This window comes from Triticum dicoccoides, chromosome 3B, assembly GCF_002162155.2.
Source record: "Triticum dicoccoides isolate Atlit2015 ecotype Zavitan chromosome 3B, WEW_v2.0, whole genome shotgun sequence".
NCBI lineage: Eukaryota > Viridiplantae > Streptophyta > Magnoliopsida > Poales > Poaceae > Triticum > Triticum dicoccoides.
Window position 1 is genome coordinate 827,864,952 of NC_041385.1, and position 24,618 is coordinate 827,889,569.

The 24,618-nt window shown below is 43.7% G+C and overlaps 1 protein-coding gene across 1 annotated transcript; it reads left to right on the forward strand.

The window, feature by feature from the left end:
* Positions 1 to 14,556: 14,556 nt before the first annotated feature.
* On the forward strand, positions 14,557 to 15,507 carry LOC119278729 (cold and drought-regulated protein CORA-like). Its single transcript, XM_037560063.1, has one exon. It carries the CDS (start codon positions 14,694 to 14,696, stop codon positions 15,246 to 15,248), a length of 555 nt encoding a protein of 184 aa, XP_037415960.1. The 5' UTR covers positions 14,557 to 14,693; the 3' UTR covers positions 15,249 to 15,507.
* Positions 15,508 to 24,618: the final 9,111 nt, after the last annotated feature.

A 24,618-nucleotide genomic window follows, 5' to 3' on the forward strand; every position in this document is an offset into this window, starting at 1 on the left:
AGTATCAGAGCCTCGTCTCTCTTTATTAGGCATTACTGCCTAGAGAGTAAAGATGTCAACTAGGTATTAGGATTCTCTGACACTCTTAGTTTCGATGGCACAAATTTTGATGTTTGGGTAATTTGCATGCTTAATCTCTTTAGGGTCATGGACCCAAATTTAGAGCGAATTGTAGATATGGGTTTTTCTCCTCCAAAGGATCCCCAAAGATTATCTTTAGAGGATGAGAAAAACTCTTATCTCAATCCTCAAGCTTCTAATGTGCTTTTCGATGCTTTGAGCAATGTAGTTATATTTCAACTCATGCCGTTCCGAGATGCTCATGAGTTGTGGACGAAGCTTTAAGATAAATATGGTGTGTCCAAGATTTGTGGGGATGATTTTTCTCCCTCCACCTCCGGTCGTATAGTCTTCTCAACTTCTTCTACTTCACCTACATGTGGTTTTCCACAAGGTAATGACATGGTGAGTAGTGTTGGTCATTGCAATGATGATAGTATGCTTATTGTGGATGATCCTTCATCACTATATTATTGCAATGCTCCTTCTTTGGGCTTTAACACTTCGAGCACTCCAAATGTTTCACATGCTTGTGTTGATAGTCCTTGCATATCATGTAGAAATTGCTTGACTAAATCTCATGATGATATGCTTGCTATGTCTTGTTGCCATGATAAAAATGCATCTATTTCCTTGAATTGTTGTGCTAACAATGTAGTGGAAACCGAACACTCCATGGAACAAGATGTGGTGTTTAATGGTGCCTCAAGGGATCCTACATCATCATCTATTGCTTTTTGCCTTATGGCTGAGGCGTCAAAGGTATCTCCTACTTTGTACCCCAATATGTCTCTTGATGATGATGTTGATGATAATGATGATGAGGATAATGATGAAAGGAATGATAATGTTGCCTCCTTAAAAACTAAGGGGGAAATGATTTTTAAAGATCTTCATAAAAATAAAATTGCTCGTTCCAACTTCATGGAAATAATGTCCATTGCCATTGATGGCAAGAAATACATTGAGGAGTTGGAATCTCATCTAGAGGAGAATGAGGCCACCATTGATAAAATGGAAGGTCATGGGCGTGATTACGCTAATGAGATTGCAGACCTCTCTCAAGCTCTTGAACTTGAACAAACCACCAAGGAATCTCTTGAGGAGACTTTTCCTCTAGAATTGTCTAAAGTGAAGGAATCTACTGATAGAGCTCTTAAGGTGGCCAATGTTTTTGAAACTAAAAATGCTAATCTTGAAGTTGCTCATGCTAGACTCCTTGAGGATTTTGAGCACCTCGGAAATGGCTCAAGGGTCATCAAGGGTGAGCTCATCAAACTCACCGAGTCTCATGCTCAACTTGAAGCTTCTTATTTAAAAGAGCTTGCAAGTTGCCTTCTCCTCTTGTTGTTAATGATGATGCTTGTGCTACTAATTCTATTACTTGTGAAGCATCCATTTTGAAGGAGAATGTTGAGCTACGGGCTCAACTTGAGGTGCTATCTTGCAATTATGGGAAATTGGAAGAAAGTCCTGAAAAGCTCTCAAGCTCTCATGATGATCTTCTAGTATCCCATAGTGTGCTAAAGATAGCTCATGAGGCCATGATTGCTAAGGTAACATCTAGTGAGCCTCATGTGGATACTAGCACTACTTCTAGTCAAAATAGTATATTGCCATGTGCTAGTCCTTGTAATTTATCTACTCACAATGTTGGTACATCTTGTGATGAATTGCTTTCCTTGCCTTTTTGCTCTAACGATGAAGCTTATACTTCCTCTAGTACTTGTGTTGAGACTAACCATGTAGAGGAAATCAAAGAGCTCAAGGCCCAAGTCACTTCTTTGAAGAAAGACTTGGAAAAGTGTCATGAAGGGAAATCCACACTCAACAATATCTTGAGTGTGCAAAAATCCCCCAATGACAAAGGTGGACTTGGATTCAACTCCAATAAGAAGAAGAAGTCCAAGTTTAATAAAAAGAAGGGCCAAGAACAAGTCAAGAGTTCGGCCAAGATTGTTTGCTTCAAGTGCAAAATAGAAGGGCATCATGTTAGATCTTGCCCATTGAAGAAGAAGGCCATTAGTGTCAAGCAACAAGGGAAGAGGGCACAAGTTCAATCTCATGCTCAACATCAAGTTGAAGAAAGGCCTCTTCCCAAGAAGACTCAAGTTAATGCTTCTCAAATTGAGAAATCAAGTGAGAAGAAAGTGAAGAGTAGACGTTGCTACTTATGTCGTGAGAAAGGTCACATCGCTTCTTCATGCACTAGTGGTAACTTATCCAACCCAATTATTATTGATGATATCTATTCTCTTGGTAAGGATAAGGTTGGCAATGTGTTTGCCAAGTTTGTTGGTACTCAAAGTGGTGTCAAGCCAAGAACCATTTGGGTAGCCAAACCTATTGTGACTAACCTCTTAGGACCCAACTTGGTTGGGGACCAACAAGCTCAAACTTGATCAATAGGTGTTGTTGTAGGGCATTGGAGACTTGGCTACATTATGAAGAATTAAGGGGACTTCATCACTCTTATTGTCACAAGCCAAGTCAATTGAATCATCAAGTTTATATCTTGTATCCAATGTGCCTCCTTGCAGTAACTTGTACTTAAAATTGCTTACATTGAAAGTTACTTGCCCCCTTGCATGTTTTGGTTTTGTTCCTTGCATGTTTTTGTATATGTTGTGCTTCCAACTTGATTATCTTGAGCAATCAAGTATGTTTGTGTTGATTTGCACATCATGTACTTGTGTGTCGTTCGTTGAGCCTCAGTGCATCTTGGTTGTATCTTAGTTGGCTCGTGTGAGAGATTAATGGAATATCCCATGATGGGGGAGTGATGTGCTTTGTGCACTTCATAATCCTATAAAGGTGGGTACATGGGGAATACCACTTAGTATTGATATTACAAGATTATCTAGTCGCTAGGTGGTATATCTCTCATGAGAAATTCAAATTCTAAAAATTCCATTGATTATCTCGTGTTGGATCCTCTTATTGCCTCTTGTTTAGTTCTTATTGGTATCACATTATGGGGGAGTAATATGCTAAGTGCATATTACAAGCCTAGAAAATGTGTACATTTGAGATATTGTCACCTAGAATTGATATTGTAAATTATCTTGTTCCTAGGTGGCATATTAGCTCTACAAGTTGCAATTTGCTTGCATGTGGTGTGAAGATGATGTTGGATATCCTTGCTATCTACCACCGGGAATTCTTTCCATCTACTTCTTGTCTTTTGACAATTGGTAGTCACTTATGTGTGGTAGAATTTAATTGATCATCTTTACATTGGCTTTTGTTTATTTGCCTTTTTCTCTTGCCAAGGTTTTTGTTAACTCCCGTTGTCTTCCATACCACTTGTGGATCTTGTTTATTTATTGTTCTTGTCTAGTGTTTTCTAGATATAGTGAAAGCAGTGATCCCACCTTGTGCATTTTGTATTCAAATACAAATCCTATATAATGCACAACTCATGGGGGAGCTATTCTATTTTCTTCACTCTTCTTGTGATCCTTATCAAGTGTGTTTTGGTGGAAGGCAAGCCATTTCTTTTTGGTACTTTGTGCCATCATGAAACTTTGTTGAGATCTTGGTATGTTTGGAACCATCCTCTCTTTGGGAGTTTGACATCTTTAGTTTAGTGTGTATCAATGGATATCTCATTCCTTGATGTATCTTTAATGATATCTTCCAAGTGATGTTTTCTCCATTTGGTATCCTTTTCACATGGCATTTATTTGTCTTTTGGTTTCGGGTTTTGAAAGTCTTGAGCATGCATGTTTACTTCATGTATTTCATTTGGCATGCTTTCTTTCTTTGACTCATATATAGGGGAAACTCCACCTAGTCTCAATTTGGATGAGATGTGCATGAAATTCATTTTCATATCTATATGCACATATTTATGTGGAGTTTGTCCTATGTATTGGTGTTTCTAACTATTTGGTCCCGATGAGTTTGGGTACCGTTTAGTTTGTGTTGTTCTTCTAGGAACATTTGGAGATGCATTGGATGCTCGGCTCACTCACAAGGAAGGTGTTGTCACCATGTGCATATTGGAGTCAAGCCAGGATGATCAATGAACTACTATCTACCTTCAATTGGTATCTACTACATCCTTCCAATGATATCTCGGTAACAAGTATCTATTCATGCTTTCTCCTCTTGCATTCAACAATGTGTAGGTTGCATCTTGGCATGATTTTCATTTCATATCTTGTGATACTTGTTTCCTTTCTCAAAGCATCCCAACGATGATCTCTTGTTGCTAGTTGTGATGCCCTTGATGGATGTGTGTTTGGACTTCATTTATATACAATAAGACCATATCTAGCCAAGTGATATGCTTTCAAGCAAATATCTTATTGGTATATTTATGACTTCCTTGTGGATATCTTGTTCCTTCGTGTTGTAACTATTTCGGGTGTACATTCTTCTTTGTAGATATATATATCATCATGATTTCGTCTACATAGAACCTTATACACTTGAGAGAAATTACATCTCTAGTTGATATCCTTTCTTTCACGTCCACCTTGTCTTTCTTATGTTATTTCTTTGGTGGCTCCGTGAAAGCTTTTGCCTTGAGTGCGTGTCCTCTATCGTTGCATCTTGATGCACTCTTGTGTGGTGAAGATTATTTTCCTCATGCTTATCGTTACGAGGCTTTTGCCATCTTAATTGGCATCCCTCGTCTTGATGAGGCTTTCATCTTCTATCTTCACCAAGGGTTGTCACAAGCATAAGTTCTTTATATGCTTATTAGTAAGCTTGTGAACCCATTTGCTAGTTGTGTGTGGGAATGACAGGCCTTGCACCGTGTGCCTCATTCTTTCAAGACTATGTTGATGCTTAATGCTCATCCTAATTTTAGTCTTCTCAAGTGCTTCGCCATGACTCACACACATCATTTTGGTTGAGCCCATTCTTAAGTTGCCTCTTTTACTTGTTGCTCAACCATGTGTTTGTTGCAAGTACTAGGCTTTGTTTCCTATATGCTCACTTGCACTTGTTGTAAGTTTCTATTGATTTTGGGGGAGCTATGATCCTATTTTGTGCGCTTTGTATCCAATTACAAAACATTCTTTTTTGTGCACAAATCATGGGGAGCTTCTCTAGTTTCTTTAGAACACTCCTCGTCTCATATCATAATATCCTTCATTCATGTGGCTCATAGGATCTTTGGTCTAGTTGGTTCAATTGATATCCTTTGATTGCTTGCTTCAATTGGTATCTTTTGATTGCTTGATTGCTTGTTTCTCTCTTTGTTATGTCTTTGTGGCATATCATTCTTTTGCAATCTTTGGGCCTCAATATAGTTTGTGTTCCTCCAAGTATTAACCGTTGGATATGTGTATTTCATTCCACTCTCTTGTTGAGAAATACACAATTTATGGAGGACCACAATTTATATTGGTCTTCTTAGCTTTTCGCCCATTTTGGCAATCGATGCCAATGGGGGAGAAGTTTCAAAGAGTTTTGTGGAGAAGTTTAGAGAGTTATCTCCTCTTGCTTTGGTTTTGTTCCTTAGCATTTGCATCTCATTCGCATGCACTATTGGTTGTTGCATTGCATGGTGATGCATAATACCTTGTATAAACTCTCTTGAAAGTGATTGTCATCAATTACCAAAATGGGGGAGATTGAAAGAACATGCGGTGCCCCCATGTTTGGTTTTGGCAATTGATGACAATCTCTATGGACTAATGGTTGCCTTGAGTTATATTTGAAGGGTTGTCCATAGGCTTTTCTTGGAGTCCATGTGTTGGTTTCAAGGAGTTTATGATTTGACCAAGGTGCTATTAAGGAATTATCCAAAGATTGGTCATGTGATTGTTGAGCTTATTGCAAGCATGTCTTGAAGAAGAAGATTATGTGATCATTCATGTTTACCTTCAAGACATCATCCAAATGAAGAGAGTTGGAAAGATTCAAGGTTAATCTAGACTAAGTACAGAGAGTGATTCAAGTTGATCAACACACAAAGCGCACAAGTTGTACCAAGAGGGACCAAGTGTTCCCATGGTATGGTAAGCATTGTCCATTACGCTTTGTGTACTAACCCATGGTCTACGTGAGAGTTCTTTGTGGGGTTAGGTATGATTCCATGGTCTTGCGTCAAGAGGAAGATCCCATACAACCCATGGAGGATGACATCAAGTGGTGATCCTCATCAAGTTTGCTGTGTGCAAGTTCAAGTGGAGCAACACGAAGAGTGGCTCACCCATAATGGAGTATGGGGAAGCAATCAAGTTTGAATCTTTCCATCCATTGTGGCGTCAATGGAATTGTGAAGATGTGCCGAAGAGTCGCTCACCCATAGTGGACTATGGGGGAGCAATCATGTAGTCTTCATCGAGCCAACGCAATCAAGAAAGGTGGTCCAACTTGAGGGAGTCAAGATCGTCTTCATCTAGCTCAAGTGGACCATGTGCAAGGCAAAGGTTTGCCCTTGATAGGTTTTCTATTTTACCGGTCTCGTGGTGGTAGTTGGGAGACCGGGTTATAGGATCGTTTGCCGTACTATTAAGGGGGGCTCTCAAGTTGGCAGCTTGATCGTATCGTTAGTAGAGAGCTCAAACCATTGCATCCTTGCATCATGTTTCTTTGTTCTTGTTTGGTTCTCTTTGTGAGTCTTAGAGCTTATGGTCATCTTGATGACAAGCTTGAGTTCATCGAAAACGGAGTTCGCATGTGTCTTCTATGATGTTTTCGGTGTTGGAGGTTTTACCGGTCTTATCCAAGGAAGGGTTCTCACCATTTTCTTATGGGCCTTTTCTCATTTGCTTCTTATTGATATTTCTATCAAGATTGTGTTAGCCCTTGTTGCTAGCTTTCCAACAAACTTGGTTTCATCGAATTCGGAGCTCGTATGCAAAAGTTGTGGCTGTTTTGATATTGCCTGTTTTACATAGAGAGGTTGTACCGCCACGTAGAGAGGTTGTACCGGTTGACCGGTACAACCGGTGTTTGGAGCGGTTGTACCGCTCCAAAATTGGTCCGGAGGTTGTACCGGCCATGTACCGCTCTACCACCGGACTAGTTTCTGTTTTGGAGCGGTTCTTGGGCGGTTGTTGACCGGTTTAACCAGTTTAACCGGTACTACCGGTTCCCCAGGCTGTTGTACCGCTTAGAGCTTTTCCCAGGTTGGTTTTTCCTCTGCTTTGGCCGGTAGTACCGGTTCGTGTCCTACAGGTTTCTGCACATAACGGGCAGATTCGTGGGGACCTATTTAAGGGGGTCTTCTTCCCCAATGGTTTCCCATCTCTTGAGCTCGTTTTTGCCCCCATTGTTGACCTTCTTCGAGCTTGCTAACTCTCAATCCCTCCATGGATTCTTGCTAGTTTTTGAGGGAAAAGAGAGAGGAGATCTAGATCCACATTTCCACCAATCACTTTCTCCTCTATGTGAGGGGAACCCCTTGGATCTAGTTCTTGGAGTTCTTAGTGTTCTCCTTCTTGTTCTTCCTCTCATTTTCCTCCCTAGCATTAGTTGCTTCGGTGGGATTTGAGAGAGAAGGACTTGGGCACTCCGTGTGCCCTTGCCATTGCATTTGGTGCATCGGTTTGAGTTCTCCACGGTGATACGTGGAAGTTACAAGTTGAGAAGCTTATTACTCTTGGGTGCTTGGTGCCCTTGAGCTTGTTCCTCTTGGGTGCTTGGGCGCCCTAGACGGTTGGTGGTGTTCGGAGCTCAATCATTGTGGTGTAAACCTCCGGGCAAGCGTCGGGGTCTCCAATTAGGTTGTGGAGATCGCCCCGAGCAATTTGACGGGTTCCGGTGACCGCCCCCAAGGGTTGCCAAAGTGTACGGGTTCGGTGACTGCCCCCAAGGGTTGCCATTTATAAGGGTTCGGTGACCGCCCTCAAGGGTCCCTTAGTGGAATCACGGCATCTTGCATTGTGAGAGGGCGTGAGGAGATTACAGTGGCCCTAGTGGCTTCTTGGGGAGCATTCTGCCTCCACACCGCTCCAAACGGAGATTAGCATCCGCAAGGGTGTGAACTTCGGGATACATCATCGTCTCCGCGTGCCTCGGTTATCTCTTACCCGAGTCCTTTACTTATGCACTTTACTTTGTGATAGCCATATTGTTCTTTGTCATATATCTTGCTATCGCATAGTTACTTATCTTGCTTAGCATAAGTTGTTGGTGCACATAGGTGAGCCTAGTTGTTTTAGGTTTTGTGCTTGACAAATTAACCGCTAGGTTTATTCCGCATTTGTTCAAGCCTAAACCGTAATTATTCTAAAGCGCCTATTCACCCCCCCCCCCTCTAGGCAACATCCACGATCTTTCAGCTCCCCCTAGGGCCGGCCGGCCTCCTCCTCCCCTCCTTTATATACGTGGGCAGGGGGCACCACAAAGACACAACAGATTATCTCTTAGTCGTGTGTGGTGCCCCCTCCACATTTTAACACCTTGGTCATATCGTCGTAGTGCTTAGGCGAAGCCCTGCACTGGCAACTTCATCATCACCGTCGCCACGCCGGCGTGCTAATGGAACTCTTCCTCGACCCTCTACTGGATCAAGAGCTCGAGGGACATCATCACGCTGAACGTGTGATGAACACGGAGGTGCCGTATATTTGGTACTTGGATCGGTTGGATCGTGAAGACGCTCGACTACATCAACCGCGTTACTAAACGCTTCCACTTTTGGTCTACGAGGGTACGTGGACACACTCTCATGTCTCGTTCCTATGCATATCCTAGATAGATCTTGCATGATTGTAGGAATTTTTCTGAATTGCTATGTTCCCCAACACACACAAGTCTCCAATCTACGCACCTGCACAAACAATCAAACACTTACACCCAACGCGATAAAGGGGTTGTCAATCCCTTCATGGTCACTTCCAAAGGTGAGATCTGATAGAGATAGATATAAAAGCTTACTAAAACATAAAACAAAATAAAAGTAAATAAATTGCAGCAAGGTATTTTGGGTTTTTCGGTTTATAGATCTGAAAATATATGATGGAAAATAGACCCGGGGGCCATACATTTCACTAGAGGCTTCTCTCTTGAAGGCAAATAATATGGAGGGTGAACAAATTACTGTCGAGCAATTGATAGAAAAGCGCAAAGTTATGACGATATCAAAGGCAATGATTATGAATATAGGCATCACGTCCGTGTCAAGTAGACTGACTCCTACCTGCATCTACTACTATTACTCCACACATCGATCGCTATGCAGCATGCATCTAGAGTATTAAGTTCATAAGAACGGAGTAACGCCTTAAGTAAGATGACATGATGTACAGGGATAAACTCAAGCAATATGATGAAACCCCCATCTTTTTACCCTTTATGGCAACAATAAAATAGATGCCTCGCTACACCTACTTTATCACTGGGTGAGGACACCGCAAGATTGAACCAAAAACTAAGCACCTCTCCCATTGCAAGAAGAACCAATTTAGTTGGACAAACCAAACTGATAATTCGAAGAGAAATACAAAGATATCAAATCATGCATATAAGAATTCAGAGAAGATTCAAATAATATTCACAGATAAACTGATCATAAATCCATAATTCATCGGATCTCGACAAACACACCACAAAAGAATATTACATCGGATAGACCTCCAAGAACAACGAGGATAACATGGTATTGAGGATCAAAGAGAGATAAGAAGCCATCTAGCTACTAGCTATGGACCCATAGGTCTGTGGTAAACTACTCACGCTTCATCGGAAGGGCAGTAGAGTTGATGTAGAAGCCCTCCATGATTGAATCCCCTCCGGCAGGATGCCGGAAAAGGCCCCAAGATTGGATCTCACGGGTACAGAAGATTACGGCGGCGGAAAAGTATTTTGGTGGACACTTCTGGTGGTTTGGGAATATTTCTGAATTTATAGGCCAAACATTAAGGTTGGAGGACTCCCGTGGGGCCCACAAGCCCGGGTCCCCCCCTAGGGCGCGCCTTGAGGGTTTGTCGAGCCCTCGGGACTCTTCTGCCTTCCTCTCCAAGTCCTACGTGTGTCTTCTGGTCCAAGAAAAATCATCGTGAAAGTTTTATTCCGTTTGGACTCCATTTGGTATTCCTTTTCTGTAAAACTCAAAAAAAGGACAAACAGAAACTGGCACTGGGCTCTAGGTTAATAAGTTAGTCCCAAAAATAATATAAAATAGCATATTAATGCATATAAAACATCCAAACAGATAATGTAATAGCATGGAACAATAAAAAATTATAGATACGTTGGAGATGTATCAGAGACTTTCTCCTTTTTTGTCTTCTTCATATTAATATCTACCACCGTATACTATTCCACTCAGAGTGCCATATTCATGGCTTGCGCTCATGTATTGCGTGGGGGTTGAAAAAGCTGAAGCGCGTTAAAAAGTATGAAGCAATTGCTTGGCTTGTCATCGGAGTTGTGCATGATAAATACATTGTGTTAAGAAGATGGAGCAAGACAAGGCTATATGATTTTTTAGGGATAGCATTCTTTAGCATTGATATTTTGAAAGACATGATTGTTTGTTGGGATGCCTGAGTATTGATGTCTTTATGTCAAATTATAGACTATTGCTTTGAATCATTCGGATCTAAATATTCATGCCACAAAAAAGATTACATGATGAACATGATAGGTAGCATTCCACATCAAAAATTCTTTTTTTATCATTTACCTACTTGAGGACGAGCATGAATTAAGCTTGGGGATGCTTGATACGTCTCCAACGTATCTATAATTTTTTATTGTTCCATGCTATTATAGTATCAGTCTTGGATGTTGTATATGCAATTGTATGCAGTATTATATCATTTTTTTGAGACTAACCTATTAACTTAGTGCCAAGTGTCGGTTGCTGTTTTTTTGCCTGTTTTTGGTTTTCCAGGAAATCAGTACCAAACGAAGTCCAAATGCCACGAAACTTCTTGACGATTTTTTTCTGGACATAAGAGACCCTAGAAGCTTCGGGAGGAGGCCAGAAGGTTAAGGAGTAGGCCACAAGCCACATGGATGCACCCATGTGCCTTGTGGGCCCCTCTTTCCTCAGTTTGACCTAATTCCAACTCCATAAATTCTCCAAAATCGGGAAACCAACAGGGAGCCACCTGAAACACTTTCTCTACCGCCGCAAGTTTTCGGTTCTCGCGAGATCCCATCTGGAGGCCTTTTCCGGTATTCTGCCGGGGGGAATCGATCAAGGAGGGGCTCTACATCAACCTTGTTGCCCTTCCGACGATGTGTGAGTAGTTTACCACAGACCTACGGGTCCATAGCTAGTAGCTATATGGCTTCTTCTCTCTCTTTGATCATCAATACAATGTTCTCTTGATGTTCTTGGAGATCTATTCGATGTAATCATTTTTTGCAGTGTGTTTTTTGGGATCCGGTGAATTGTGGGTTTATGATCTGAATATTCATGAGAATTATTTGATTCTTCTCTTAATTTATTTATGCATGATTGTTATAACTTTTTATTTCTCTCCGATCTATTTGTTTTGTTTGGTCAACTAGATTGATTTATCTTCCATGGAAGAGGTGCTTTGTGATGGGTTCAATCTTGCGGTACTCTATACCAGTGATAGAAAGGGAACATTCACGTATTTGTATTGTTGCCATTAAGGATAAAATGATGGGGTTTATTCATATTAGTTGAGTTTACTTTGTCTACATCATGTCATTCTTTCTTAAGGCATTACTCTGTTTTTATTAACAAAATCCCCTAGATGCATACTGGATAGCGGTCGATGGGTGGAGTAATAGTAGTAGATGCGGGAAGGAGTCGGTCTACTTGTCTCGGATGCGATGCCTATATACATGATCATTGCATTGAATATCGGCATAACTATGCGCTTTTCTATCAATTGTCCAACAGTAATTTGTTTACCCACCGTATGCTATGTGCTCGAGAGAGAAGCCTCTAGTGAAAATTATGGGCCCCGGGTCTACTTTTATCATATATAAAACACAAAAACACCTTGCTGCACCTTTCCAATTTTATTTTATTTTATCTTTGCAATTTATCTATCCACCACTACAAGATTAATCCTTGCAAGTAACAGCCAAGGGGATTGACAACCCTCTTTTTTCCATTGGGTGCAAGTATTTGTTTTTGTGTGTGCTGGTGATGCTAACGAGGTTCTGTGTCGTTCCCCTACTGGATTGATAATCTTGGTTTTTAACTGAGTGAAATACTTATCTCTACTTTCCTCTTCGAGGAAATCCCAACATAACTCACAAGTAGAAAGAAGAATTTTGGCGTCGTTGCCGAGGAGACATCACCAAAACCTATCAAGTAGCCTTGCACAAACTATCATCTACTTTCTCTTATTTTATTTTCCTTTGCCTCTCGTTTTCATCTCCCCCACTTCTAAAACAATTTTACAAAAACACAAAAATATTTTCGGTTGCTCGTTCGCTTGCTTTGTCGCTATGTCTCAAGAAAACACCAAGTTGTGTGACTTTTTTTTAATACTAATAATAATGATTTTATTAGTAGTCCAATTGCTCCTCCCGCCACTAGTGCGGAGTCATGTGATATTAATGTCGCTTTGCTAAATCTTGTTATGAAAGAAAAAATTTCTAGTAGTCCTAATGAAGATGATGCATCCCATCTTAATTTTTCGTTGAATTATGTGATATGCAAAAGAAAAAAAGATGTGGATAATGATATTATTAAGTTAAAATTATTTCCATTCTCACTACGAGATCATGCTAAATCTTGGTTTCATCCTTGCCTCGAAATAGTATTGATTCTTGGGATAAATGTAAAGATGCTTTTATAACCAAGTATTTTCCTCCGCTAAGATTATTTTTCTTACAAATCAAATAATGAATACTAAGCAAATTGAGCGTGAACATGTTGCACAATCTTAGGAGAGAATGAAATTATTGATAAGAAATTGTTCCACTCATGGTTTAAGCTTATGGATGATTATACAAAAAAATATGCGGAACTAAACTTTGTTTATAGAAATTTTCTAGACTCTGCTGCAGGTGGTACTTTTATGAAAATCACATTGGGAGAAGCTACAAAAGTCCTTTATAATATTATGGTAAATTATTCTCAATGATACACTGAAAGAGCTCCAACTGGTAAGAAGGTAAATTCTGTCAAAGAAACTAATACTTTGAGTGATAGAATGGATGCTCTCATGAAAATGGTTGCTAGTAAGAATGCTCATGTTGATCATAATGATGTGCCATTATCTACATTGATTAAGCAAAATAATGATGCTATTGATGTGAATTTTGTCTCTAGAAATAATTTGCCATAAACTACTAACCTAGTTCCCAGTGCCAAGGGTAGATCTTTGGACTTCACGAAGCACTTCCCCGCCATCCCTCAAGAGTTCAAACTCAAGACCAACACCGGTTGCGCCTAGAGGGTGATGGTCTGGTTGATGAACGACAGGATCACCCTTGATCAGGGTTGGGCCCCTTTGCCAATGTTCACCAGATCAAGATCAGTTACATGGTCATTTCTCAGTCAGCTGACTCCCGACACCCTAAAGGTGGTCGCCTTCAACGACAAAGGCATGGAGGTGGTGTCGAAGTGCAAGAAGCACGACAACGTCTTCGCCCTGAATATCTAGATAGTTATCTTGCCTGGATTGCTTCTGTTTAGCCTTGAACAATGGCTTGGTCATGCCAAACTGCGTTTAATAATGTCTTGCTTGGTGCGTTGACTAACTTAAATTGAATGTTTAAGGTTGATAGTTTGTTAAACTTGTTGGTATGATATCTATGTCTTGCTTGTCAGTGTGTTGGTAACCTAACCACCTCCACGAGAAGGTTACCAGCCGATATGCGTTGCATGTAACCAAACAACCTAAATTGTGTTTCTACCTAAACAAGCCCATAACCAAACAACATGACTTTCGTTTATTTGTAACTAGGCTAGAGGGTATGTAGACAACCAAACAACGTGCAGATAATTGTTCTTAGACTGTATTGACTGAACTAGGCCAATGCAGGCAAGCAAACACGAGCAAGTGCACATTGTGATGATTTTTTGCCACTGTGAAGCACTGCGTCCGGTGCATCTTGTCACGATTTATATTTTCGCCAATCAGCACACTGTTTTCGAATCAAAAGCAGCATTTCACTCCCTGGACGCGGTACGGTTGAGTGATTACCGAGGCGTGTTGCGAACACCGTGGCGATCTCCCTAAACAAATCGCAAAATGCGCAAATCATTCGGCCTTTTGCCTCTCGGCGAAACTGCTCCCGGCTTGCTCCGACGTAGCGCGCTGTGCCCATGTGTAAACTGTAAAGGGCCATGTGTAAAACGCCAAGGTCACTCGCGCTGGCCGGCACCGCGCGCGCGCGAGCGGTGCGCCGCCACCGCACCCGTCAGCTAGCGACAACGGCTCCAGCCGTCCAGCGGTCGGCCAACGCGCCCACGCGCTCCGCTCCACCACCTACTGTACCGCCCCAAAAGCCACCGCTTCCCTTCTCCTCTGCTCCGCGCACGCCTCCCCTGCGCGTACCGACGGACAGCGCAGCGCAGCTTCCGGCCACGCCACGCGTGGGCGTGGCTCCCTACCGTCCACGGATCCGCCGTCGATCTGGAGGGCCGACAAACGCCGCCCCGCTTTCCGCTGCCGCCCCCCGCCCACTGGATTAAGTACTCCCCTCACCCCGAGACAGTCAGCTTCACTCCCTCACTCACTCGGGCTCCCACTCCCATCCCCATCACCAACCCCTCCCACATGGCCATGGCGCCCCACCCACCGGTCCTCCTCCTGCTGCTCCTCGCGCCGCTCCTCCTCTGCTCGCTGCTCCCCGATGCGGCGCGGGCGGCCGGCGCCGAGGACGCCGGCGTGACCATCGTGCGCAAGGACGGCACGACCTGCACGCTCTGCGCCTCCTGCGGGAACCCCTGCAACCCCAACCCGGGATACAACTACCCGTCGCCACCTCCCCCGGCTCAGGTCACCCCCGCGGCGCCGGTGTACCCGCCTCCCACTTCCTACCCAGCTCCCTCCGGTGGAGGCGGCGGTGGCGGTGGCTACTTCTACCCTCCGCCCACCGGCGGGTACGGAGGAGGAGGCGGCGGCGGCGGCGGGTCCCAGGGAGGACAAGGTGGAGGAGGAGGAGGCGGTGCGTACCCGACGCCCCCGCCGCCCAACCCGTTCCTGCCCTACTTCCCCTTCTACTACTACAGCCCGCCACCCCAGCTCAAGAGCTCGGCGCCGGCCGTCCCGTCGTCCGCCGCGGCGCCGCCGCTGCTGCTGCTCGCGCTCTCCGGGCTCCTGCTCTGGTGAGGAGGAGGACGAGGGTGAGAATGCGAGGTAGATCCGCCGAGCTGACGCGCTCAGTGGATCCATTCAGCTGGCATCTGCGCTGCAGTAATTTTCGATTTTATTTATTTATTCACCGCTGTAATTTTCTCTATTTTTTTGCTCCTCCCTCCTCTCTGCTTCTGTGATTTATTATGTGCTGCCGGTATAGAACTATATAGGAGACCGTACCAAGTGTAAACCAAGGGCGACCAATAATAAAGCACCAGTGCTGTTTTATATAGATGGATCTGGTAGGAGTAATTAAGATGTTCATGCGAAAGGGGGGAGAGGAAGCTGTTCATTTCTCTCTTTGATTGCTTCAGGCGTTGTCAAAACGAATGTGCATCATACGGATCCGATTAGGGTGTCATGGTTCTGAATTTCTGATGACATCTCTCGCTTTGCTATGCTGGCGACTGCCCTTGCATGTGTTGGTTAAGGTTTGTGCTGTTGGATGGCACTTCTTCTTTGGTTGGTTGTGCGAATCTCATGGCGTTGGTGAAGAAATACTGTAAGCTGTGAATGTGAATGAAGTTTGAGATTAATTTTTGCATTATTCTTGCTGCAGAATATAGTTGTTCAATGGCATTGAACGTCATTGCAGGGCAGAAATAAAAAGGAAAAATGATGACAATGGACTTGGTCAAACATTACATGGTCCTCCACCAGTTATGAACACCTGACCTCAGTTCAGAGTCTCTCTCGTTCACTGAATCACTGGTAAACAAACAAGAACCTGCTGCTACCGTGCAGGCTTCCAAAACTGAATCCCTGCACAAACAAAACAACGCTCCAGTTCAGAGTCTCTCTCGCGCTAACGAATCGAAGGCACAACATGGAACTGGCTAACTTGTCATGGTTCCTAATGACATCTCTCACCGTGCTATGCTGGCTAACTTGTCATGGTTCAGAATGACATCTCTCACCGTGCTATAGTGGCGATGGCCCGTATATGTTGATCTTGTTTAACATGTCGTGGTCCCCAGGACATCTTTTTTTTTCTGTATCAGAAATATATACTCTCAATTAATAAATTTCAAAAATATTTACAAAGAATCCATTTAACAATAACATATATTGGGAAGTGGAAAATGTTCATGTACCTGAAAAACCATATATTATAAGTATTGATCTCACATTCAAAAAGTATTCAAAAAAGGCTCATGTATATTTGTATCATATCTGTTCTTATCCGCTCCATTCTTTTCAACCTTCCTACATGACGAACATTACAAAAGTCAGTTACTCCTTCTTTACCCTGTTATGTATGGTGTTGTTGGTGACTTAACAATGGCGGTTCTAAGCGATGGTAGTAGGTTGATGAGATCGGCGCGAATGGGGAGACATATTGCCTTCCCTACTTGGACACTCATCCATCCATAGCCTCCACAACGTTGGTGTGCCTCCCTCTCTTCTTCTGTCCCATCCATGGCCTCGCCCTGTCACGATTGAGCTATCTTCCTTCACCGAGGATTGAACCGGAACTCCTGTTCAGTGCTTCAGACTATAGGTGGGAACTCCTGTTCAGTGCTTCAGGATGCTGGTAGGGAGTGCATACCCTCCAGGTGACGGGCCGCTCCAAATAATAGTCACTCTCTAACGACGCTAGCTACGACCTCTTTTTGTTGGCTTTATTGTCTGAAAAAAAACGCACTGGTTCAGAAAGAAACCAACTACAGTTTTTTAATGTATTTTAAAAATTGTGCATTCATTGATTTTTGTAAAAAATTATGGATTTTTTTATAAATGTTCGGCAACTTAATTTTCTTTACGAAATTTAAAAAGATTCCCGAGCTTGAAAAAATGTTCACAAAATTTCAAAAGTTAAAAGTTTTGGAAAATGTTCTCGAATTAAAAAGTGTTCACGATTTTGGTTTTTTTGTGGATTTAATGAAGAAGAATGAAATTAAATTAAAAAACATACTAAAAATATAAAAATGAAAAATAAGGACCAAATCAAAATCAGCGAAAACCCAACAAAAAATACCCGAAAAAAAATTCCGGCCTGTGTTATACTACATCCGTCTATAAAACTGTTGTCGGGTGTGTTTCGGGCACATTTGAGTGACTCAATCAAGTATAAAAAGGAAAAGAAAAGAAAATACCCACACGAATCCCCGCGTAAGATCAATGACTTAAGGCTTAGATGTACAATATTTATGACACATCTAGATGTGCTCTAGCAAAACTGTTGTCAAAGTGGAAAAATCTTAGTGGAAAACTCTTCCGGTAAACTGCTGCTTGTTACAGGGGACTAGGAACCATTGAAGCTTGCCGGTAAACTGCTGCTTGTTACAGGGGAACTAGGAACCATTGAAGTTTTTAGTGTGCATCCCAAGAGGAAGGTACTTGAACCAATCAAAAGTATCGGCAGCAGTGCGCTCTTCCCAAGTCATGGCAAGTGCCTGTTAGTTGACACAGATAAGCTTCCTTCCGTCGAGTGCAACTGCATCTACACTACTATTTGTCCTGGATTTAGGATTGGTAGCATAGCCGTCACCTATGACCTCAGCGATGGCACGGAGTGAATTGCAAGAAACCACCACATTTGGGGCTTATCTTGCAGAAAATCACCTGGTCGCTAATCATTTGTAAAAATCATCGCGCATTCAGTAAAAGTGTTGCAGATTGCACTGAACAGGTGATTGGCACGGTTGAGGGCGTATCCGATAGGTGGGGCCCAAAATAATCATACACAGACCCCTAGTAGATTTTAAAAAAATGAATCAGCCCCTGGACCATGCCCGCCGCCAGGAAGTAGTTCTCGATCGGGAGCCGCATCTCGGCGCCGCCGCAGAAGCGGAGGGACAACTCGGGGAGGTCCATGGTCTTGGCGCCCGCCGGGAGCGCGAAGCAGGGGCGCAGCCCCAGGGCGTCCTCCACGGCCTTGGACCGGTTGTACCTGCCCCCCACCGCCGCCACCATCGCTGCCGCCACCGGCTTGAACATCGTCGGGTCCAGATAGCTGAAGGTCGTGCCGGAGTCGATGATGGCGCCGCCCCCGCCGCCGCCGGACACGGGCGCGAAGGCCCACGCCGGGAGCGCCACGCTCTTCCCGCCCACCGCGACGGCAGCTGGTGCACGGGCGTGAGGCTGCATCCCATGGTGAAGTTGCGGCTGGCGGCCCCCCGCGGGGAGAGGCGCAGCTCGTACTGCATCTTGCCGGCAGAGGAGGCGCCGAGGACGAGCTCGCCGCTGACGGCGGCGGTGTCGTCGAAGCGGCGGGAGAGGAGGCAGTAGGAGAACTTGGTGACCCCGAGCTGCGCAGGCACGGATGGCTCGCCGCGGCCGAACCCCGTGAGCCCCGACGGCAGCTAGTGCACAGACGCGAGGTTGTGTCGCGCCGCTGCCGACTTCTCTGCCTCACCGTTGTTTTGCTGCAGGAGCCGAGGTCGTCGCCCCCTCTCAGTTCTTCGCGCCGCCTCCAGTTCCGCCGGATCCGCTACCTGCAGGCCCTTCCTGGCCGGATCCCGCCGCCACGCTGCCAATCCTCGCCTGCAGCTCCGCCCAGCTGCCGCCGTCCTGCTTCTTCCCGGCGAGAGGAAGGAGATGCCCTCCGTGTGGGAGGGGGGCTTGATTGCTTTTCTTTTATAAGATCCAGGGAGGTATATGTCAATTTGTTGCCAAATCAGCTCCTTACAGTCCGGCCCCACTAGTCAGAAAATGGTTAAACAGGCTAAATCACCTGTTCAGTGCTTTTTGCAACACTTTTACTAAATGCGCGGTGATTTTTGCAAATGATTAGCGACTAGGTGGTTTTTGGTAAGATAAGCCCCAAATGTGGTAATTTCTTGCAATTCACTCGATGGCACGAGAAAATACATCACTTCAGCGCGTGGAGATGGCCCTGGAGCTCAGAGTAGGCATGAAGGCCCTTTGAGCCTTGCTCACGTTCTTCTCAGTCATTGTTCAGAAGTTGATGCTCCACAAGATCGTATCCGTTGCCAAATCGTACTCCCTCTGTCCGGAAATACTTGTCATCAAAATGAATAAAAGGGATGTATCTAGATGTATTTTAGTTCTAGATACATCCATTTTCGTCCATTTTGATGACAAGTATTTTCGGACGGAGGGAGTAGTATTTGACGACTTGCTTGACTTCAAACGTCATGCTGCTACCTCCGTGAAAAGGAATTGATTGAATTCATCGGTAACTAGTTTTCTTTCTCACTGGACTGGACTGCAGAATGCCAAGATGCTGGACTGATCGTTGTTGGGTACAAGTTGCTTCAGCTTCTTGCTGCTGATGCTTTAAAGCAGGAGGAGTGAATTGCAAAAAACATCGACACTTCAGGCTAGGTTTGCAGGTACCACACATATACGAAATTGTGCCAAAAAACACTAATTTTTTTCATAAACTTTTGCAAAAAACACTAGTTGCTTGTTTGGACCGTTGTTAGTGCGTTTATGACAAGGGGGGACCCGCATTTGTCGACGTGGCAGCACTGTTCACACGGCAACGCCGTTAGACGGCGTTACACGCCGCTGGCGCACCGGTTCGAGTCGGTCGGGTCAAACACCCCGAAGCGGTGCAGGCCCCACCCCCCCCCCAGCCCTCACTCTCTCCCGTCCTTCTCCCTCTCTCTGCTCCCGCTCGTTCGCCGCCGCCGCCGCCCCCTCCCACATCTCCGACCGCCGTCGCCGCCGCGTCGCCATGGTTTCCTGGTCTGATGACGACAGCAGCGAGAACTCTCACCAGTACGCCGACTCAGCTTCAGACGAGGGCATCATCAAGGTGAGTTGCTCGAGCTGAAGCTAGGGTTAGGGGTGCGATTTGGGGATTTTTCTGTTGAGCTTGATCTCAAGTTTTGTTGCCTTTCCTTTGCACCTCCAGATCCCTGAGACCATCGATGACTCTGATTTCGAGGGCACTGAACCTGATGTTTTGTGCAATGAACACTCCCTGCCAGCAGAGAGGCGTGTTGCTTTCCAGGGCATCCATACTGGCAGGAGGTTCTTTGCTTGTGCTGTGAAGGTATGTGCCAAATTTATGCAGAGTGTTGTTCAGTGAGGTCATTGTTTATATGTGAGCATGTGCAGAGTGTTGTCAGCAGATCTGGCCTGTTAGGTAGGTTGCTAATTAGTTATGTATTTTCTGTGATAGTAGTGGGTTAGGGAGGTCATTGTTTATATGCCAGTATGTGCATAGGGTTGGGAGCACTGATTGAGACTTCTTACTTTATAGCATATGGATTAGTGAGCACTGTAATTGTTTAACTCACTGTGTCATATGGCTAGCTCATACATGTTTGTTTAACTCATTATGTTACTTTATACCTGTTTGTTACTTTATAGGATGTGGATTAGTGAGCACTTTACACCATGTGTTACTTTGTAGCATTTTGTTACTTTATACCTGTTTAACACTAAAATTACAGGAGGGAAGAAATTGTGGGCTAGTTGAATGGGTTGATCCATTTTGGCCAGCTACAATGGAGAATGCATTGACCAAGTTGTGGGATAAGTATGAAGAGTGCGGGAGGAGCAAGATTGAGGACAATCTGGGAAGCTCATTTGCTGTTCACAATCTGACACAACAGAAGATCAAGCTGCAGGCAAGTTATGAGAGGTTGGTTGAAGATGTCAACGACCTTTTGGATGCCCAGGAGCAGAGGGCTCAGATGGAGAGAGGTAAGATACAGAACAAACCTGATGAGAGCAAGCTGCAGGAGAAGTATGACATGCTCAAGAACCTGACAGTTGCTCAAGCCAAAGTCATTAGGAACATGAAGGTGAAGCTTGCTGAAGAGAAGATTAAGTGTCAGGCCCACATTGATGAGCTTGAGAAGGTTGCCGAGAAGACCAAGCTGAAGCTGAATGGGATCAAAGCCATCTTAGATGAATGAGAAGTATAATGTAATATGCTGCTTATTAGTACCACCAGCATGGTTACGGGATGATGATTACTATAATTATGGTTATGTAATGACTACTATTAGATGAATGATCTAGTAATATCTAAATTATGGTTATGTAATATGGTACTTATTAGTTATGATTATGTATGAATCTTCCAAGTGGTTTTGTCGATGACGAGAGATCCTAGAATCATAGTAAGCATCATCATCATCCATCTAAGCCAACATCATCACCAGAATCACCAGCATCACAACCAACATTTTCAGGTTCTCACATCCATCTAAGCCAACATTTAAGATAAACATCCAAGTTCTCACAACCAACAATGGTTCAAAGCCAACATAGGCATAATCTAGTTCTGAAAGCCAACAAAGGCATAATCTAGTTGAAAGCCAACATAGGCATTATAGGTTCTGAAAGCCAACAAAGGCATAATCTAGTTCATAGCCAACACATAGATATCACATGTCAACAAAGACAAAGGCATCTAGTTCCCAGAAGCATAGAAGTATTCTTTCAACTTGTATGAAGAAGTCCTTTTTCTTCCACTCTATCTTGGAGCTTGAAAAGTTGACATGTTTCCCGCAGCAGAGGTAGAGGCTGTACCAGCATTGGTAGCTTTCTTCCTGGGAGACCTCCTTGGAGGAGCAGCAGGTGTAGTGGCAGCAGGTGTAGCTTTCTTCCTAGGAGACCTCCTTGGAGGAGCAACAGGTGTAGTGGCAGCAGGTGTAGGAGCAGCAGTTGATGGAGATGGCCTCTTCCTTGGTGGTGCAACAGCTGTAGGTGCAGTAGTAGATGAAGATGGCCTCTTCCTTGGTGGTGCAGCAGCTGTAGATGCATTTGTTGTTGAAGTAGAAGCCTGTGACCTGTTTGGCTACATTTCCAAAAAAGTTAAGGCTTGTGAGTTACACTGGAGACAAAATAAAGAGAATTGAGGTGCTACTATAACTAACCTGATGCTGATTCATTCTCATAGCAAGAGCTGCCTTTAGGGGCTTGGAGCAAACATTGTATCTATGCCCTACAAGTTTGCAGTTGCTGCAAGTAATAGATGCCATCCTAGATGTATCTCTTGGTGCTGGATTTTCAAATTGGTTTTCCTCCTCTTTGTTTGTTGCTTCACAACCTTGTCTTTGAATACTGGAGGCTCTATGTCCTGAGTTCTTGTCCTTGGCCACAGGTTTGGACCAGGCACAGGAAATATGATATGTGCAAATGCTTTTTTATACATTTCCTTTTTGAAGAAATCAGCAACAAAGTCCTCTGGCTGCAACTTAGCTTTCACTATTGCAGAAACTGCATGATGACAAGGCATAGAAGTCATATCCCATTTCCTACATCCACATGTTCTGTCCAGCAAGTTCACTGAGTAGGTGTTTTCTCCACTAGTCACTTGGTAGATGTTAGGACCAGCCATCAAAGTCTGGCACCACCTTGAGTTGTACTTTGTCTCCTCTAATATTTCAGCATAGGTAGGGCAAATCTCCCAATTTGTTGTCTCTGTCTTTGTTCTATTCTTGTTAAATTTGACCATCAGTTTTGTCCTGATTCCTTCTATCATGGTCACTATTGGCTTGCCTCTTACATCTAATATCATTTTATTAAACACCTCACTGATGTTGTTCACTACCAGGTCAGTTTTGCAATTAAAATCCATAGCATGCCTAGCCCAAGTATGAACAGGGATTTTGTGAAGCCATGTCCAAGCAGCCTTACACTCTCTTTTCAAAGCATTCATTGCATCAAGGTGTTCATTCTCAGTATAAGAGTAGCTAGCTGCATCCATGTGTTTCTTTAATTCATCACCTCTAAAACCAGCAGTTTGGAAATTCTGGTAGATATGTCTAAGGCAGAATCTTTGTGGACAATTGGGAAAACATGGTTTATTGCATTTAAAAGCCCCTGTTTGAAACAATGGGAAATAAAGCTAAGCATTGGTCCTATAAACAATGAAGCTATAGCAATGTGCATATGAAACCATGAAACCTAGTGCAATATTGTATGAGAAGAGAAGTTTACCTTCTGCCTATCAGAGATGATGGTATAATAACCAAACTTCCCACTTTCTCCACCAAGTGCATCTTTAAGCTGTGTTAAGAACCAGGACCAGCTGTCTTTGTCCTCTTTGTCAACAACTCCAAATGCTATAGGGTAGATATTATTGTTCCCATCCCTTCCTGTTGCAGCAAGGATCTGTTGACCTGTTGACAGCTTGATAAAACAACCATCTACCCCTGCAAAGCTGACAATTGTGAGAACATAGTGTATGTAATGTGAGCACATAAATAATTCACAACTTAGTAAATGAAACGTACCTATGAATGGTCTGCATCCATTCAAAAACCCTTCTTTGCAAGCACTTAGACAAAAAAAGAGGCCATGAAACCTAGGGTTTTTGCTTGGGTGCTCTGGTACATGCCTAGTAGTAACAATACATCTAGAGCCTGGGTTTGTATCCAACACAGCCTGCAAATAATCTCTTATTCTAGTGTATTGTCCTCTCTGATCTCCTTGGACAACCTTCAATGCTTGCTTCCTAGCCCTGTAGGCCATATGGGTGGACATCTCTATTCCATATTTCTTCTTCAGTGTCTGCATTATTGTGATGACTGGTGTGCCAATATCAACTCTCATCATTGCCTCACACTGGTGTGCAACCCATTTTGCAGTGACCTTGGTGTTCTCTCCTACTGCTGGGCATGTGTGCACAAAATTTTCCTTCCTTATGCAAAAAGTAGTCTCATTTGCAACAACAGAAGCTGCAATAAAGAAAGGGCATTTTGCATTTGTGCACACAACTATGATGTTGTCATTGCAGTTTCTGTGGAACTCATAATTCCTATTCTGAGTTATGTGCAATGTCTGAATTGCTCTCCTAAACTGATACACATTTAGGAAACAAAGTTGTCTGCAAAACTGCTCCTATGGGTTCTCTCTCTCCTCACTGTACCAGATCCTTGGCAAAGATCTCACTGATCTGCTCTTCCTTCCATTGGGCAGAACAAATTGTACTTCCTCAGCTCCATCATCATATTCTTGCTTCAAAGCACCAAGATCTGGCTCCTCATCTGATGGTGGTGCCCAAACATCCTCAAATCTCTGTTCCAAGCTAGAATGTGACCTCTCTGTTGGCCCTTTTCTAGCTTTATTCTTCTTTGTAGGCACCTCTTGGTGCTCCACCTGCTCATCTTGCTCCACCTGCTCCTCTTGGTGCACCTGCTCCTCTTGCTCCACCTCCTCATCTTCCTCATACAGTTCGTCCACATCAGTGTCTCCGTCAAAATGAATGAGTGGATCCTCTCTTTGCTTCCTCATCTCATTAAGCCTTTGAAGATAGTCCTCATCTGCATCCAGATCTAAATCATCTTCAGTTAGAAGAATTGGTAGCTTCTGCTTAACCTTATTTACATGCTCAGCTGCAATCTTATGTTTCCTAAATTTGGCAATCTTCGTTCTCCTCTTCAACTCCATTAATGTCTCCAGTTCATCCTGA